Source organism: Caretta caretta, chromosome 3 (assembly GCF_965140235.1).
Source record: "Caretta caretta isolate rCarCar2 chromosome 3, rCarCar1.hap1, whole genome shotgun sequence".
Lineage (NCBI taxonomy): Eukaryota > Metazoa > Chordata > Testudines > Cheloniidae > Caretta > Caretta caretta.
In genome coordinates this window covers 98,812,396-98,830,368 of record NC_134208.1, presented here as the reverse complement: position 1 = coordinate 98,830,368, position 17,973 = coordinate 98,812,396, and the positions used below count along the sequence as shown (strand labels likewise).

Here is a 17,973-nt window from a genome sequence, read left to right as displayed (position 1 = left end):
GAGTTGAAATCAGAGAGGAAGGTTGATGGTAGGAGTTGGGTGGACAAAAGATAACAACAAAGAGGGCGAAAGAAGGGAAGAGTCTGATGTTTTACCATGTAGATCAACTGAAGAAGTTTTGAAAAAATAAAGCCACCGAGGGCAGATGCTTGTCATCAGAAAGTTTATTATGACAGCTCATCACAGAAGAGCATTAAACACTCCAGATATCTCCTCCAGATGCCTCTGCTGCCAAGTGGCAAAAGATCTCTTCTGCATTTGTTAACACAGTGCCACTAAATGCCATCCAATATTTTACAATTCATCAACATTCATCACTTAAGTATAATTAGTGTTCACGATGACCCCAAACGCTGCTTGCTGCACATGGTTGATGGCTGTTCCACAAATTTAGAGTGAGTGTGTGGGTGTATGTATAAAACAATATAAGTGCAAATCCATTTGCATCATCCCTTTTTACTAAACATAGAATAACTGAAATGTGTATACAGACTCCTTGCCTGCCATTTCAGATTGGTTTAAAGACTTCACAAATATAGCAGCAATGGAAAAGTCCTGTTTTACTGCAAAGTGGAAAGAGGCAGGATTTTAATTTATTGGGGGCAAACCTTTTGAATGAATGAGTTAGAAAACACAGATTATTGAAACATAATTTATTAATGGTTGTACTTGTAAATACGAGAACCTCTTGAGAAATGCCATAAAGGCCGTGTTTTCATTAAGAAAAACGGTGGTTTTTTTTTACCATGCTTTAGCTAATATGTGATAAGAAACCACCTTTTTTCTTAGTATGGACATGCCCAGAGGAGTACAAATGTCCCCTCTAAGCTTTTGAAAGACATGTATGTCTGGTTGAACTTTGGATACATGGTGGATCTTGTGATTTTTTTTTCTCTGAACACTCATGAAGAATTGAAGGACAACAGAAGAAACAATTACCTGAATAGACGATAGCTTCTCATGCATAGAGAGAAACTTTGGAACATACTTTTAAAGATGCTCTGAAAGAATTATAAATACATATTGTGTGCATGACTGTGTACATAAAATGAGTTTACTTATTCTGTGGTATTTGGTGATCTTTGTTTACAGTACAAGCTTGAGGTTTTGTGGGTTTAGTTTATTATGAGAGACTATTTTGAGATGAGCTGTCATTACAATGCTGTATTAATAACTTCTATTTATATAACACTCATAACTGGACACAAAATGCAATATCAAGAAAAACAAGAATTATTTTAAATTCTCTGTTCAGTTTGGACATTCTTTGTTTTTTTTCTCCTCTTCCCTTTTTTTTTTTTTTTCCCATTTTCATTCTTCTATTCCTGCTAAGGAGGACAATCTTCTGCAAAGGGGTAGGGTTTGCACCCTTTGAAAATTGGCAGACTCTACATTCCTAAGGCAGTGTTTCTCAACCTTTTTGATACCAGGGACTGACTTGCTGTCTTCCTAAACTGTGTCAGGGAGATTTCAGGTGCCGGTGCTGGTCTATGGACTGATCGTTGAGAAACACTGGCCTAGGGTATCAAAGCACAGAAAGTGCTTTGCTTCTAAAGCTGGTTGGAAAGTGTTAGATAACACTTTTCTCCAAAAATGCCCTTTTGCTGCAAGGATGTTTTGCAGGCATCGATTGAATTTGACAAAAATGGTGTCAGGATGTTTTCTCTGGTTCAGGATATGGGGAGGGGAAGACCAATAGCCTGGTGGTTAGGCCACTCACCTGGGATGTGGAAGACCCAGGTTCAAATGGCTGCTCCAAATCAGGCAGAGCCAGCTGTGATGAGGATACTTTATAAGCTAGGAGTGAATAGGGCTGGCTTGAAAACAACTATTCCATTTCATGAAAAAAAAATTGAAGTTTTGACAGTTGTTTTCATTCCAGTGCACAATGAAATCCAATAGCCTGATGGTTAGGACACTTATCTCAATGGAGAGTGTGGACTGAACCTGGGTCTCCCACAGGGTGAGTGCTCAACTACCAGGCCATTGGATATTCTGGAGTGGCATAATCTCTTCTTCACAAATTTTACATTGTGCATTGGAATGAAAACAAATGTCAAAAGTTGAATTTTTGTCACAAAACGGAATTGTTTTCTGGCCAGTTGTATTCGATTCTAGTTTCTAAAATATCCTCACGGCTGGCATTTTGCATCTCAATGAGTGCAGTTTTCTTGGTTTCACTAACTGTCGTTTACACCAAGACCCCTTTACATTGTAATGAGAATTTGACATGGATCTAAATATATTTTACTCCCACATCAAAGCCCCCCTTTACATTGTGTCGTAGTATATAGTGTTCCTAGTGTAAATGATGATTAGTCTCAAAGTATTGAGAGTAATATAGAATCTTATGACATCAACTGTGACAAAGATATCCCATCTGTAGGCATGAGAAGCACTTGAGTGCTTAATAAAATGTTTGTTTTAAATGTACATTGTTACAGTTCAAAGAAGGAATCTGTAAACATAGTTTTATATCTTCTTATATTTGTGTTCCCTAGTAACTTGGTTTACAGTAATGGAAGGTGGCTGACCTTTGAGAGCAGATTGCAAATTAGCCCAATCAATTGTGTTCGTTTTGTGGTGGCATTTTGTCTATGGAAGGTTAGAGGTGAGAACACCCCTCTTGCTTATCTGTTTGGCATCGACTTGAAATGCAATCTTTGAGGTGAAAGGTTGATATTTCATCTATGCAATCTTTTCCTGCCATTTGATAACCCTTCCATCAGAAAATGAGCTTTATAGTGGCATTAAAAATACATGCCTCAAATTAAAAAGTAACTGTGGTACTGTGCTTGGCCTTTAATTATATAACTTGAGCTGCTGAAGAATGATAATTGCTTGTTCCTTAATAGCTATTTTGTACAATTAGCTTCTGAAAATGTTGTGCATTTATTTTGTTGTTGTGAAGTAGCTCAGAGGAGGGGAGAGTGATCAGATATAATCACATGCGGTAGTATGACAGGCACTGAACTACTCCTGTCTTTCTGGAGTTAGTATTAGTTCTCTAATTGTCATGTTGACTGTTTCTTTTATTCCTATGGAAGAAGGTGCCATCTTTTGTGGAGCAGAATGGCAAATGTCATGGGCAACGCCAAAGCTCATAAACATACATTTTAATGGCCAGCATCACCAAAACAATGAATTATAGGGTACTTTGAATGTTTCAGAGAATTTGTGGAGAAACAGAGAATTTCCCCCTAATGTTTAGCTTCTTGGAGTTATGTTAATAATTCTGTTTTTTAAAAGGTGGTTTTGTCATTGTGGGAGGGTTGGGTCCCTAAGATTTCTCTCCTTCATTTTGTTATCTCCCCTGTCAGGCTGGTGCAATAGGAATTTGCTTTGCAGACTAAACTATGGGGTGGTGTGTGTGTGTGTGTGTGTGTGTGTGTGTGTGTGTCAGGGAAGGGTTAAAAAAACCACACATACACAGAGGAGTTTAGGAGTTAGGGGAAGCTGGCCCTGCCTAAGAAAAGCTGGCCTGTTTTCTTTTATTTGGGAGAGCTGGTCGTCCGTCCTCCCACCCCCCATCCTGTGTTTCCTTCCTCTTGTCTCCTCTTCCCCCATCAGTACTGTGATCTGCATCACCTTGCTTGCCTCCTGCTGTCATGCCTACCTTTGCGAGATCCGTTGCTTGATTACATCCCAGTCTCCCAGACTTTTCCCCACAAATGCGCAGTAAGCCAAGAACTAGCAGACATTCTGAATTTCACATTTTTTCTATTACTTTTGATGACAAATGGTTAATTTCACATTGTCTGACAAATTTTTGATCATTAATATAAATACACAATTCACTCCCTCTGCTTGACTATCTCAACACATTTAGGCCCGGAATCTCCCTTATGTTAAGGCCATTTTGTGCATAGCTAACTATATGGGGGTTCTCTGGTGGTGCAGAGGTGGCATAATGGCTCACATGTGACTCTTTATTTCTAAGTCTGGCATAGGGAATGTGGCTCAGTCTTTCCTCTTCCTGATCTGAAGATGCTGTAGTGCCATTAGCAGATGACATAATTTAGAGCAACCAAAAGGGTGCTGTAAATTATGTCATGAAGCAGGCCTGATGAATAGATAGGATTGGGGAAATGCAAAGGTAACTTAAAGCCATCTGCTCACACACCTTTCCCACTGAGTTCTACTGTGCACTCCTCAGTTGCGTCCCAAGATCGGGGCCTTTGACTGAGTGAATGTTGTGTGTTAGGAGACGTTTCTCTTAATTAAGCTTAGTGTTAGCAATGTTCTGTACTCCACTGTAGATTAATGTGCCCCTTCAGGAGAGTCACCATTCATTCAAAATGCTCTGTGTCTCGTTTTGTGCCTTAACTGCTTTCTGAGGGAGTTGAGACAATGTAAACTTCTATTTCATTGAAGACTGATAAACTGAAATGGATCACAAATGTGAATGTGCAGATTTGTGGAGACAGAAGAGGGGTAGAATAGGTCAGGTTGTAGTTCATCTGAATGTACTGCAAAGAAACTGTGTTGAAACAGGAATAGGGTGGTATTCCAGTGAATAGTCTGACTGGGGAAAGCAGCTGCGACAATGGCGTAGAAAGTGGACTTTGTGAAGCACGTTATTTACTTACCTGCAGAGCAAGCAGGCTCTCCTGTTGTTATGGAGGTGGTTCTGTATCTTTGGATGGCTGTTGCAAATTTTATTTGCAAATCAGCAATTTTACAATTAATTATTTTGTCCAGCATGGACTAAAGAGAGTAATTTTTATTTAAATTTGCTTATCTTTGACTCAGTTATAGAACATTAATCTTGGGTTGGTGGTTGTTCATTTGTACAACTTGAGTACTTGTATTGTAAGATTCAAGGTGAACCTTGCAATCTACCGTGGCCCTCTTTCCCCCCATGTTTATTTCCTGGTTTTATATTCAGCACCCATTTCTTAGCCTCAGTGACACATCTGGAATTCTATTAAAAACCCGCATAAGGAATATATGTTCAGTGAAACTCCTGGAGAAACTGAGAATTTTACTTACAAATAGAGATGGCAAAATGTAGAAATGAATTGAAGGGGTGGAGGATGTGGTCTTTTCGCGTGAATTGGGATTCTTCTTTAACTTGGCTAAAAGCAAAAACATCTAATGTCTGATGTGTAGGATTGGTGAAGGCAGAACGGTCTTAATTATAAATAGTTTCTTCAGTTAGTGGAGAAAATACCCTGGAACCAAGCCTCAAGCTCCTTAGGGCTTAGCTCCCTCTGGCCTCTTTAAGAAGTTTGGCAGATATTACTGTGTCTGGATCTCTTCTGCAAATTTTCATTCTATCACAATAAGAAGTAAAATGTCAAGTGTTCTTATTTTATGGGTGTTACTTGCTATTACTTCTATCCTTCACTTAGCCTCTAAATAAAATTGTGGACATTTTTACTGGAGAAGGATCAAGATGTTTTCAGCTGTGCATTGTTCTGGAATCTCAGCCTTTAGGCTCTCTCAACCTTAGACACACCCTGTGGCATGTCCAAGGTCTTGGGTACAGAGCCTTTATAACTCACTATTTCTTCTCCAACTTCTCCTTCAGTCAGTCAGCCAGTGCAGTTGGGGCCTGTGTGAAAGCTTAAGAACTCCCAGATGGTGATTAACGGCTTGAGACCCAATGCTGCTGTGACCATTTTATGGTGTGATGCCTCATGCAAACCTTTTCAAAGAGTGCAACCTTTGCGATGATGGGTAGAGTGACTTCCTGGATCAGAGAAATAGGTGGTAGAACATGGAGCTCCTTTACTCTGTCCTACGGCAAACTTTCTCAATTTTTTCATAGCATCTTAATAGAGAGAACCTCATGAACCACCTCTTCTTCACAATTGTATAACACCCCTGTGGCTACTACAGCAGTTGCTCACATGTAAAAGTAATATTAGGAATGTACTGAATCTAGTTTTAGCTCTCTAATGCAGTTCAGTGGCTGAGAGGAGGAGGAGAGCCAGCCAGCCTCATGTGACCAGCGAGCTCTCTACAGACTGTAGTTTGGGAACTACTATTATATTATACTGAGAACATCGCGGGGACTCTCTGCTGCCACCCTGAGACCTCTGCCCTTCAATTTCATTGTTCTGTGATTCTTGCCAGAGTCACTTTTTAAGCCCTATTTAGAGGTCCAGCAGCAGCAGCATGTGTGTTCATTTCTAGTGTGGAATCCCACAGGAGCATTTTTAAACTGGATCTGAAAAATGTAGTAGCTTCATGATCCCGTGTCAGATTTCAACACCTGGTGAGAAGATTAAAGGTGTGTGCACTGGGTCTCCCTTGAGTGATTATGAGAAGATAGAAATATCTATTAATGTTTGCTCACCAGCTTAAGAATAGAATCATAGAGTATTAGGGTTGGAAGAGACCTCAGGAGGTCATCTAGTCCAGTCCCCTGCTCAAAGCAGGACCAACCCCAACTAAATCATCCCTGCCATGGCTTTGTCAAGCTGGGCCTTAAAAACCTTTGATAACAATTTTACTAACTTAACAAGCAGGTAGCTTTTGAACTCTTCAGTTTTTAAATCTCTGAAGAAGTGAGTCGTGAAAACCAACAGAAAGGAGGGTGTTTCTTAACTAGCAGATTGTAAAGGGGCTAGATTCCAATGTTTTCACCCAAGTGGTTGATTTACTGTACTGAAAATCCTCTAGGGCCCTGTCAGCAGAAAACCCTGCCTCACAGCATTAGTTAAGCATTCAAATGGAAGTAATTATATTTTCATTGTTTCTAAATTAGCTCAGCAAAATTATCTGGAACTGTCACAAGGGAGATGCATTTTATTATGTCAACACATTTTTTTTTACATATTAGGACAAAATTTGTTTAGACATCCCTCCCCACCTCTCTCATTTCAAGCTGTTTTCATTGCACTTCTTACTGGAAGTATTTCTCTTAATTTTTCAAGTGTTTACATTTACTTTTAGTTGTAGATTATTAATTAAAATCCTAATACTTGAAATCTATAAACTGCTGAAACATCAGATTTAATTATATTAAAAATGTTGATGTGTTCGGAGTCTCTAGCATTCGTATTCTTGTAAGTACTGTTTATCTTGCCATTTATGGCCTTTTAGCTATGGGATGTTTGTTTTTCTAGAGAACAAACCTGTTTCTATGTATATTCTAACTTTAACCAATTTTGTTTCCAGTACATCTGGAGCTGATCAAGTGTTCTTTTACAAATGTAGAATAAAAGAACAAACAGACCCCATCTTCCAACCAAACAAATTTCATGGATTTACTGGGTTTACTTTAACTTTAAACTTTAAATATTTTAAAAATCATTAACCTATTCAGATTCATACAAACTGGTCACAAAGTTTCCAGGATAAAGTTATTTTAGAGACAAAAGTCTCTCCCCTGCACCCATCCCCAACCTTTTCTCTAAATTCCAGCTTTAACTAGAATTTCCCCTTCATTTAGTTTATTTAGCCAAAAGTGTAAAAATGGTGCTGGAGCTGCAAATATTAGATCAGAATAGACACCTTCAGGATTTCAGGTAATAGACTGGGGAGAAAACAGCATGAAAAGCAAAGTTAATTCCATTCCCAAGCTGAAGCACTGGATGGCTTTTATATTGTCATCTGTCATGACTATAATCCCTTCTGTATACAGTCTTTTAACTCAGTTCTCAGCACCAAGCATTGGAATTGACCTGTGGATGAGTTCAAGGTTTTGGCAATTAAGCTAGCAAGAATCCATTTTTGGGTGTGTGTAGCTTGACAGAAAAGTTTCTTATGTTGAATGCTCTGTTGAAGTGGTAAGGCCAATTAGATCTTTGCCAGTCATGGAATCTGCTCTCAGAAATTTCTTTTTAGCTCTTGTTAATGATGCAAAGCAGAGCCTAAGGGGGAAAATAAGGTCAGTGAAAGGAAAACTTGTTGCTGTAACCAAGTGTTCTGTGTGTGTGTGTTACTATATACTACATACATATAGATGTGTATATATGATATTTTCATAAAGGAAAAACAAAACGAACAAACAAACCCAGTTATTGTTCCTTAAGGGGAATCCTCCTTTAATATACCTTAACCCCGCACATTATATTCCCCACTTTTTCTCCTGTACACTAAGTTCCATCACCTCAAACATTTGCTGTAACACAATGTACACACCACATTACTCGCCATCACACTATGACACACGTAAAGTCTTAATTCTGAGCTTAGCTGTACATGAATAGTAAACATTCCTATACTGGGGAATGATGTGATGTGTATGTTGTATGTGATTTTTTCCCATGGGGATGATACTATGATGTCAGAGGTAAGGGTTCATATTAAAGTGCTAGTCTCGGATAGCTTGGTATTTCCTCTTTTCATGGTTTAATAGTAAGTTCCAATTTACAGTCCTGCAGGGTAAGAAGATATCAGACTTCTAAAATGGCACACTTTTTTTTTAATACAAAAAATAGCTGTCACTAGTCTAGGACTGCAGAATAACACAGTTAGCTTGATTTTGACAATTGTGGTTTAATCTAGGCAAGATCCTACACTACAACTCAGCCAGCTAAATTGAGCTACAGGGTGTTACCTTGCATCTACACTAGGAAGAAGTTTAGGTTGGGCTTAGACTGTGTTATGGTTACCCTGGAGATTTCTCTTGAGTAGGGTTTAAAGGTATTCGCTAATGTGTTCTAATTAATGTGTCCTAGAAATTCTAATGTAGACAAGACGGTTCAGACTTTAGCACATTCTAAATGGGCTGAGTTAAAGTCTAGGGGCGAGTCAGGAGGGCCAGCTTAAGTTGTGTTTCAGTTTTCCCCAGCTTGTGTATGCTATTAGTGATGTTGTAGCTGTGTCAGTCCCATGGTATTAGAGAGACAAGGTGGGTGAGATAATACCTTTTATTGGACCAACTTCTGTTGGTGAGAGAGACAAGCTTTCAAGTTTACTCAGAGCTCTTCAGGTCTGGGAAAAGTACTTAGAGCATAACAGCTAAATACAAGGTGGAACAGATTGTTTAGCATAACTTGCTGACACACATTTCAAGGGACCACCGTTCATTGGAGGTTGTTTAATTTTGCCGATGGGAAAGCTCTCAGGAGAACCGATAAGGTGCTTTTCAGAATTGTTTTACTGTTAGTGATAACTACATCATGGGATATCAAATGAATCCTGTATCTTTTAAATGAATTCATTATTGAAAGAGGAAAAGCTGTTGGAGAAGTATTGTTGAGCCAGTATGGGCTTTGGTAAAATGTAATGGGGAGAGGGAAGAATTAACTGGACAGGAAATATACAAATTTCAGACTTAGTGATGAGCATCACAGTAATGAAAATGACAGGGAAAGATCCTCCCTCTCCCCCCATGCTTTTTCACCCACTTTTTTGTAATTAAGGTATGTATCCTTGTTATCTAAATGAGATTATCTGGTGGCATTTTATCCGTGATTATGGGAGATTTCCATGTAGGTATATCACATCAGCCAAACAGGCGAGGAAGGTCTTGTCATAAATATAAAGGGAAGGGTAAACCCCTTTGAAATCCCTCCTGGCCAGGGGAAAGCTCCTCTCACCTGTAAAGGGTTAAGAAGCTAAAGGTAACCTCGCTGGCACCTGACCAAAATGACCAATGAGGAGACAAGATACTTTCAAAAGCTGGGAGGAGGGAGAGAAACAAAGGGTCTGTGTCTGTATGCTGCTCTTGCCAGGGACAGAACAGGAATGGAGTCTTAGAACTTTTAGGAAGTAATCTAGCTAGGTATGTGTTAGATTATGATTTCTTTAAATGGCTGAGAAAAGCATTGTGCTGAATAGAATAACTATTTCTGTCTGTGTATCTTTTTTGTAACTTAAGCTTTTGCCTAGAGGGGTTCTCTATGTTTTTGAATCTAATTACCCTGTAAGATATCTACCATCCTGATTTTACAGGGGGGATTTCTTTATTTCTATTTACTTCTATTTTTTATTAAAAGTCTTCTTGTAAAAAACTGAATGCTTTTTCATTGTTCTCAGATCCAAGGGTTTGGGTCTGTGGTCACCTATGCAAATTGGTGAGGCTTTTTATCCAACATTTCCCAGGAAAGGGGGGGTGCAAGTGTTGGGAGGATTGTTCATTGTTCTTAAGATCCAAGGGTCTGGGTCTGTAGTCACCTAGGCAAATTGGTGAGGCTTTTTACCAAACCTTGTCCAGGAAGTGGGGTGCAAGGTTTTGGGAAGTATTTTGGGGGGAAGGACGCGTCCAAACAGCTCTTCCCCAGTAACCAGTATTAGTTTGGTGGTGGTAGCGGCCAGTCCAAGGATAACGGGTGTAATATTTTGTACCTTGGGGAAGTTTTGACCTAAGCTGGTAAAGATAAGCTTAGGAGGTTTTTCATGCAGGTCCCCACATCTGTACCCTAGAGTTCAGAGTGGGGGAGGAACCTTGACATGGTGGCACAGTGGTGGGATTAACCTGAAATCATAATCTAACACATACCTAGCTAGATTACTTACTAAAAGTTCTAAGACTCCATTCCTGTTCTGTCCCTGGCAAGAGCAGCATACAGACAGACACAGACCCTTTGTTTCTCTCCCTCCTCCCAGCTTTTGAAAGTATCTTGTCTCCTCATTGGTCATTTTGGTCAGGTGCCAGCGAGGTTACCTTTAGCTTCTTAACCCTTTACAGGTGAGAGGAGCTTTCCCCTGGCCAGGAGGGATTTCAAAGGAGTTTACCCTTCCCTTTATATTTATGACAGGTCTCTAAAACGATATTGAATGTGTGTCCACCTTGGCTCTGTGACACCCCTTTGTGGCCCAGCAGGGCATGAACTGCAGGTTTCTGCCAGTAGGCCGCTGCTACTCGTGAGGTCTGAGGTAGCGGTACTCTGGCTCTCCGGCTAAGGTGCACTTCAGGCCTACTCCTTCCTGGGTGCTGTGGGCCAAAATAGATCAGGAATCGAAAACTACAACCCAAAACAGGGTTGTCTGATGAAACTTCAGTAAGACCCCACCCTTCTATTCAGGGCTTGTCTTCAAACAGTCCGTGCATCAGTTGATTCCTTAGGGTCTCATCATCTGCAGGGGCCCATCCAGTTGGCAAGCTACCTCAGTCTCTGAGCTGCACCCAGATTTTATGTGAGGAGAAGCCGCACTCAGCTCTCCCTCCTAGGCAGTCCTGACCTGGGCTAGATTGCCTCCTTTTAACTCCTTTCCCCGTGCCTGGCCCTTACTGCAAGTCTAGTGGGGTGGGGCCAGTTTGGGGCCACATGTTGTCATTAACCCTTTTGTTGCCAGCATGGGGCCTATGTGTCTCATTGCAGAATACTTTTTTTTTTAAACCAGTGAATAACTTTCTGTCTTACGCCATGTCTGACTCTTTGAACCATGCTCTGAAGATACAAGAAAGGAACCTGGATTGGAAACTGCATCTATGCCAAGAACATGTTTGTTTTAAAACTTAGTCTTTTACATTACAGTAAAGTAGAAACAGAGGAGTATTCACACTCCAGCCCTGGTGTATGCAGTCATTAGCTCATTGTGCATACGGATGCCTATGTATGCACACAGCTTGCTTATAATACATATGCAAAGCTATATTAAAAGAATGTTAAGATGACAAAGTCAAGCAATAAAAAGTCAGGCATGGCTATACTCTCTTTTCCAGAGGGCACAGAATGGATGGAGCATCTCTTAATGAGCCACGATTCAATATTTTATTTTCTCCTCATTGTTTGATGTGTGGCCCCAGGCCTTATCATTGAACACTATTCAAGCCCTGCTCTAAAGACAGAATTATTAACTTCTTTGTGGGCTTTTCTGACACTCATCATTGTGGCACCTGATTGCTTCATAAAGATTAATGATTTTATTTTCCTAACACCCGTGTGAGATTGGAGGTGGTATTTTTCCTATTTATAGATGGGGAACTGAGACACAGGGAGATTAAGATCAAAAGTGTCCACTAATTTTGGACCACCGGTTTGAGACTCCTAGGATCTGAGTTTTCAGAGTACTTAGCATTGTACAGCACTTCATTCCTACGTTCAAAGTAGATCTCCCAGTGACTTCAGTTGCAGCTATGAGTGCTTAGCCTCTGAGTCTCAAGTCAGGCATCTAGTTAATGAGGAACGCAGTTAGGGGCCACCTGTGAACGGTTTGGTTTAAGTGCCTTGCCTCGCATCACATGGAATTGTGGTGACTGGCTCGTCGCTCCGCACCATGTCGTTCCACAAGACATTCAAGATCAAGTGATTCCTTGTCAAGAAGCAAAAACAGAACCGGCCCATCCCACGGTGGATATGCATGAAAACTGGCAATAAGATCAGGTACAACTCCAAAAGGAGACGTTGGCGAAGGACCAAGCTGGGCTTGTAAAGAGCTGCTCTAATGGGAACTCTAATGACACGTGTCTTTCCAGCCCCAAGACCTGAAATACGCATTGCTACAAAAACTACCACTGACTCATTTTGGAGTGTTGAATCTTGTTGTTTTGCCCCCCCCCTCCCCCGCACCCCTAAAAACAAAACAAAAAAAATCACATGGAATTCTGTGGCAGAGGCAGGGATAGAATCCAATTATTCAGTGCAGCATTCAATTGTCATAACTGGGGGACTGTACTTTCTCCTCTCGTGCAATTCCCTTCCTCCTTCACTACACACCTTCCAACTTCTGTAACAAATGAAGCAAGGGTCCTACACACAATGGCCTCATTCATTACGCAGCTCTGATTCATCCACAGATCACAGCCTATCCTGTGCACTGAATGAGACAGTTCTGTGAAAAATATAGTATGTAATCATAATAAAAAAAAGATTGTGTCATAATGCATATGTACAAGGGCTCAGAATAAAGGTTGCACAGCCAATATTGTTAAGTTTTCGGGTTGCAAAGGTGATAAGAGTTTTCTGTTACAAAAGTAATATTCTTTATCTCAGTGACAGTCCTGTTCTGTCTTTGCATGGCAGTGGACACAGTTATACAGTAGGACTTATCCATTCCTAAATGGTAGGATTCTACCAGTATTATCACCTAAAAGACCATGAATAAAATGTTTTATCTTGTCAAGTATCAGGGTAGCCGTGTAAGTCTGTATCCACAAAAACAACAATAAGCTTATGCCCAAATAAATCGGTTAGTCTTTAAGGTGCCACCAGACTCCTTGATGTTTTATATTGGACTTCATGGTCATATTAACCTCAGACATTTCAAAGTTCTGATACAGAACTTGGATACAGGGAGCTCTCAGACTTGACTATTTTTAAAGGATGGGTGGCGGGGGCACACAAGCTATCACAGATTGCTTTTCGGCATTTTGAACTTCCAACTTAATCTTTTTCTCGAACATGAATAATTTCTCTCTTCCCTTTCCAGTGTTAAAATCAGGCACTTATAATGTTATGAAATGAAAGTGCTAAAAGAACCTTGGAGTTGAGAAACTTTGCTGCACTTTTACCATATAAAGTCCTAGAAATATGAATATTTTACATCCCTGTATCATAAGAACGGCTATACTGGGTCAGACCAATGGTCCATCTAGTCCAGTATCCTGTCTCCTGACAGTGGCCAACGCCAGGTGCTTCAGAGGGACTGAACAGAACAGCCAATCATTGAGTGATCCATCTTCTGTTGTCCACTCCCAGTTTCTGGCAGTCAGAGGCTAGGGACACCCCTATCCTCTGCTGGGTGCAAATAAATAGCATATAGTAGCATGTGGCAGAGATTTAATTATTTGTATGTGTGAAATGTAGCCTTCATATTTTGAGATTTGAATAAAAATTCCTCCTCCTCCTCTGTAAGTAAATTCAATGTTTTGGTCTTCCTTTCACCTTATCCTCCCCAGCCCTCTCAATTTCTGCATTTGTCTTGATCCGCTACCTTTTGTTCTGTAGCCTTTTCATGTTTTCCCCTATGAGTTTTCTTCCTCTCTTCATTTTAATCTTTCCCGTGCACTTTTTGTCTCTTCCACCTTTCCTTTTTTGAGGTGGGTTTTGTAACACTGCCTACAGTTACTCAATAGTGTTATTACCAACTTCAGGGCAGACCATTACGAAGCAGGGCACAATCCCTAAATTGGTTGTGAGTTCTCTATTTAGATTGCACCAATCAAATATCAAAGCACTATATATAAGGCTGCGAGTCTGTCATGGAGGTCACAGAAGTCATGGATTCTGTGAATTTCCGGGACCTCCATAACTTCTGCAGTGTCCAGTGCAGCTGGCCTGGGAGCTGCCTGAGCAGCTCGGGCAGCCCCCATGTCAGCCGCGCCGACTGCTGCTGGAGCAGTCTTGGGCCATCACGCCCCCCCCCCCCCAGCAACAGCAGCAGGAATTTGGGTGTGGGAGGGGTGAGAGCTCTGGGCGATGCTTACTTCGGGGGGCTTCCAGAAGCGGCGACATCTCCTTCAGCTCCTACGCAGAGGCATGGCCAGGTGGCTCTGCACACTGCCTCCGCCTGCAGGCACTGGCCCCGCAGCTCCCGTTGGCCGGGTTATTTCCAGTCCCACAGGACCAGTCACTTACTTGATGTCGTTGCACCTTAGATTTCAGTCCAAAGACAGGGCTTGTAGCTAATCCTGTAATAAACTATATGAAAATTTATTAAATAGGAAAAGGAAATGAGATATTTACAAGGTTAAAGCAGGTAAACCTAAGTACATAAATGAGTTACAATCTTAAAGTTTCAAAAGGAAATACAAGCCTCTTTAGTAAGGAAGATCTCTATGTCTTTTGGAGCTAACTCAGGCTAAGTAGCTGGGGTTCTCTTGCTTATGCCTAGAAAAATCCCCCCCCCCCGAGTCCAAGCAGTATAGAGATAATTGGTTCCATCTTGTTAGGGGTTTTTATACCTCTCCTGCCTTGTGCTGCAAGCTCAGCAGATGGGAAGAATCCACTTGCATGACTCGTCTACGTGGGGGTGGGTTGAGGGGAGAGCAGAACAAACATCTTTTGTCTTCTTTAATGTCCCACAGTACTCCATCAGGTATTAATGGACCTTTCCTGTTAGGAAGGCCATAACACTTTCTGTTGAAGGTCAGCATGTCACACTAATTAATGACTCTCTCCTGTCCACAAGAGACAGATCTTCCAGGGAAATGGGACCAAGGCTGTGGAACTTGCTGCCATAGGAAAAAAGAATGGCCACCACCCCCTGTACCACAATCAAAACTGAATTCAAATCCTGTCTCATTGACGTAGCTTGCCTGCAATAACCCTCTGTAAGATGACAGCATTCTCACACTTTAATACATGTATAAAGTCATATTGGTGGGATTGTTTTAAGCATCTTTATTATGTCAGTACTAAAAAGAGAGATTTGTGTACTGATGCAGTCACAGCAGTGAAATGAGGACAGATACATGCATAGAATTAAACAGCAGGCCAGAACATTTATTAAACTTTAGCACAGGGGAGGTCAACCATACTCTCCTACACCAGGCATTTAATTGGTTCCAGTGCAGGGTTTACAGGGCTTTTTTACCACATAACCTATAACTCGGGGTATCATAGAACATAGGGTTAGAAGGGACCACAAGGGGCATCTAGTCTAATCCCCTGCCAAGATGCAGGATTTGTTGTGTCTAAACCATCAAAGACAGATGGCTCCATCCAGCCCCCTTCTGAAAACCTCCAGTGAAGGAGTTTTTATTTCCTCCCTAGGCAGTCTGGTCCTTTCTCCTACTGTTCTTACTGTTAAATTAAATCTCAGGAACAATGTCCTAAATCTGCTGTGCTGTAATTTGAACCCATTGCCTCTTGTCCTCCCTCTGTGGCAAGAGAGAACAAATTTTTTCCATCTCTTTTATGGCAGCCTGTCAGGTATTTGAAGATTATTATCATGTCCCCACCTCCCCCCTTAATCGTCTCTTTTCCAAAATAAACATACCCAGTTTCTTCAGCCTTTGCTCATATGGCCTGCATTCCATCCCTTTGATAATGTTTGTCACTTGCCTCTGGATCCTTTCCAGTTTCTCTACATCCTTTCCATACGTTGATGACCAAAATTGGACACGTATTTCAGCAGAGGCCTAACCAGCGCTGAATAGAGCGATACTGTCATCCCCTGTGACTTGCATGTTATGCCTCTGTTAATGCCTAAAATTGCATTTGCTTTTTTTGCAGCAGCATCACCATATTGTTGACTCGGGTTGAGTTTGTGATCCACCACAACTCCCACATCCTTCTCAGCAGTGGTGCTGCCAAGCCAGTTACCCCCTATTCTGTATTTGTGCATTTGTTTTTTCTTCCCTAAATGTAGCACCTTACATTTGTCTTCACTGAATTTCGTTTTGTTGTGCATAGCCCAGTTCTCCATTTTATCACGATCCTTTTGAATTTTATCTCTGTCTTCCAAAGTGTTTGCACCCCCGCCCCCGCTTTGTGTCATTTGCCAAATACATGCCTTTCCATGGCAAGGCAGCAGTAGACACACTAATTACACTCTGGTCAGTTTCACAGTCTGGTTTTGCAAGGCTCTGGCGAAATCTCTATGTATAGGAGCAGCCCAGAAATTCTTTGCTGCTGCTGTTGGTGGAGGGTGGAACAGGAAGTAGGAGCAGATGTGAAGTAGTGAAGAAGTGCCTTTATTGCTCCCGCACATCACACTTTCCCTGTTTTGTAGCAGGAGTGAAGAATGAACTGACAATGATAATATCAAACTGCACCTACTCCTGTCAAAGCCACTGTGGAAATGCTACTTGCAACATCACGAGAACAATTTTCTTTTGTGGAATTGTACTGCAGGGGGAGTTCAGGAATATGTGGGGAGAATAACTCCAACTGGAATTTAAATTCCTATTAATTAAGTTTCCTTACTTGTGTGTAAGGAGATGTCTGGCCCACCTAAAATGGTATTTTCAGAGTTTAATCCTATGTATAGTGCTGAAAATAAACTTTAGTCCAATGGAAACAGAGTAACATTAATTACAAGTTAAGAAACATGTTTCTGTGTTGTATCCATAAGTAGCAAGTCTAGAAGAAGTCAAATATACAAATGGCATGGAACTATAGTACATTAAGTAATAAATATTCCATTCAATCATCAAACCTTGTGGAAAGTTCAGTTTAAATGAAAAAGCAATGTGCCATATATCTCCTGCACTCTCCACTGTGGATTCTGTAGAAATGAGTGTTGTAAACCTTTTTTTTCCTTTCTTTTTGTCAGGTAATATTTGAAGCTGAAGTCTCAGATGGGAGAAATGGCTACATTGCCATTGATGACATCCAGGTTCTGAGTTACCCTTGTGGTAAGTCGTGATTAAGGGCAGCATTTTTCTCTGTCTTTTCAGGATGTGCTCAATGTTGGCTCAGACTGCTGAGTTTTCATTGCTTGATCATTGCTGTTCTTTGTTCCTTCTGTAGAATTTCTATTACAGCTTACAGGAATGAATATTGGGGTGGCACAGTAGTGATTTCACTAGGTAAAAATCTTTTTGTCTAGCAGAAATAAAGCATTGCATGAAAATAAAAGTGTAACTCTTCAGTGGTTGCCTTTTTGAGTGATAGATGTGGACAGTAAAATTGAAATTTCTTCCATTAAAAGTATATATACTGATTTGTGCTAATTTTAAATTGGTTAGCGTATTTAAGTCTGAGGGCTGTTAGACAACTTAATAAAGGTATGAAACCTGAGTGAGAACTATGTATCTTCTGGTTTCCAATTATTGTAGGCCATTATGAATAGGGACAGACTGTATGCATTTAAATGTAGGTTTCACTCTTGCTCTCCTAATCCTGGAATAAATCCTAGGCCAGTGGCGCAATAGCTCAGCAAACATTGGACCAATGCACATGGGAAAAAATCATGTCTATGCAGTTCTCTGATTTGTTGCTACTTTTCTTGTTAATTCTGTCCCATTCTACTTTACCTGCCCAACCAACATGTCCCCTTCAAAAGTGCTATTTTGTTGTAGCGTATCCCTGCGGCTGATAGCTTAACTACTTTCTCCACTGATATACAAGTTTCTGAAGCCAGTGCTCACTAAGAGATGCCAAATAATAAAGATGTGATTGCAAACTCAAATTCCCTTTATGCTCTTTCCCCACCTAAAAACGACTAAGGCTAAGAGCATTGCAC

The 17,973-nt window shown here is 40.8% G+C and overlaps 1 protein-coding gene and 1 pseudogene across 14 annotated transcripts in view; both read left to right on the top strand.

The window, feature by feature from the left end:
• Positions 1 to 17,973, top strand: part of PTPRK (protein tyrosine phosphatase receptor type K) — a 615,152-nt gene that overhangs the window by 267,903 nt on the left and 329,276 nt on the right. For all 14 annotated transcript variants that reach the window (XM_048844583.2, XM_048844582.2, XM_048844592.2 and 11 more), the window contains exon 4: positions 17,062 to 17,143. In XM_048844583.2, coding sequence (XP_048700540.2) covers positions 17,062 to 17,143 — 82 coding nt within the window. The remainder of the gene's footprint in view (positions 1 to 17,061; positions 17,144 to 17,973) is intronic.
• LOC125634189 (large ribosomal subunit protein eL39 pseudogene) lies at positions 12,121 to 12,305 on the top strand (annotated as a pseudogene).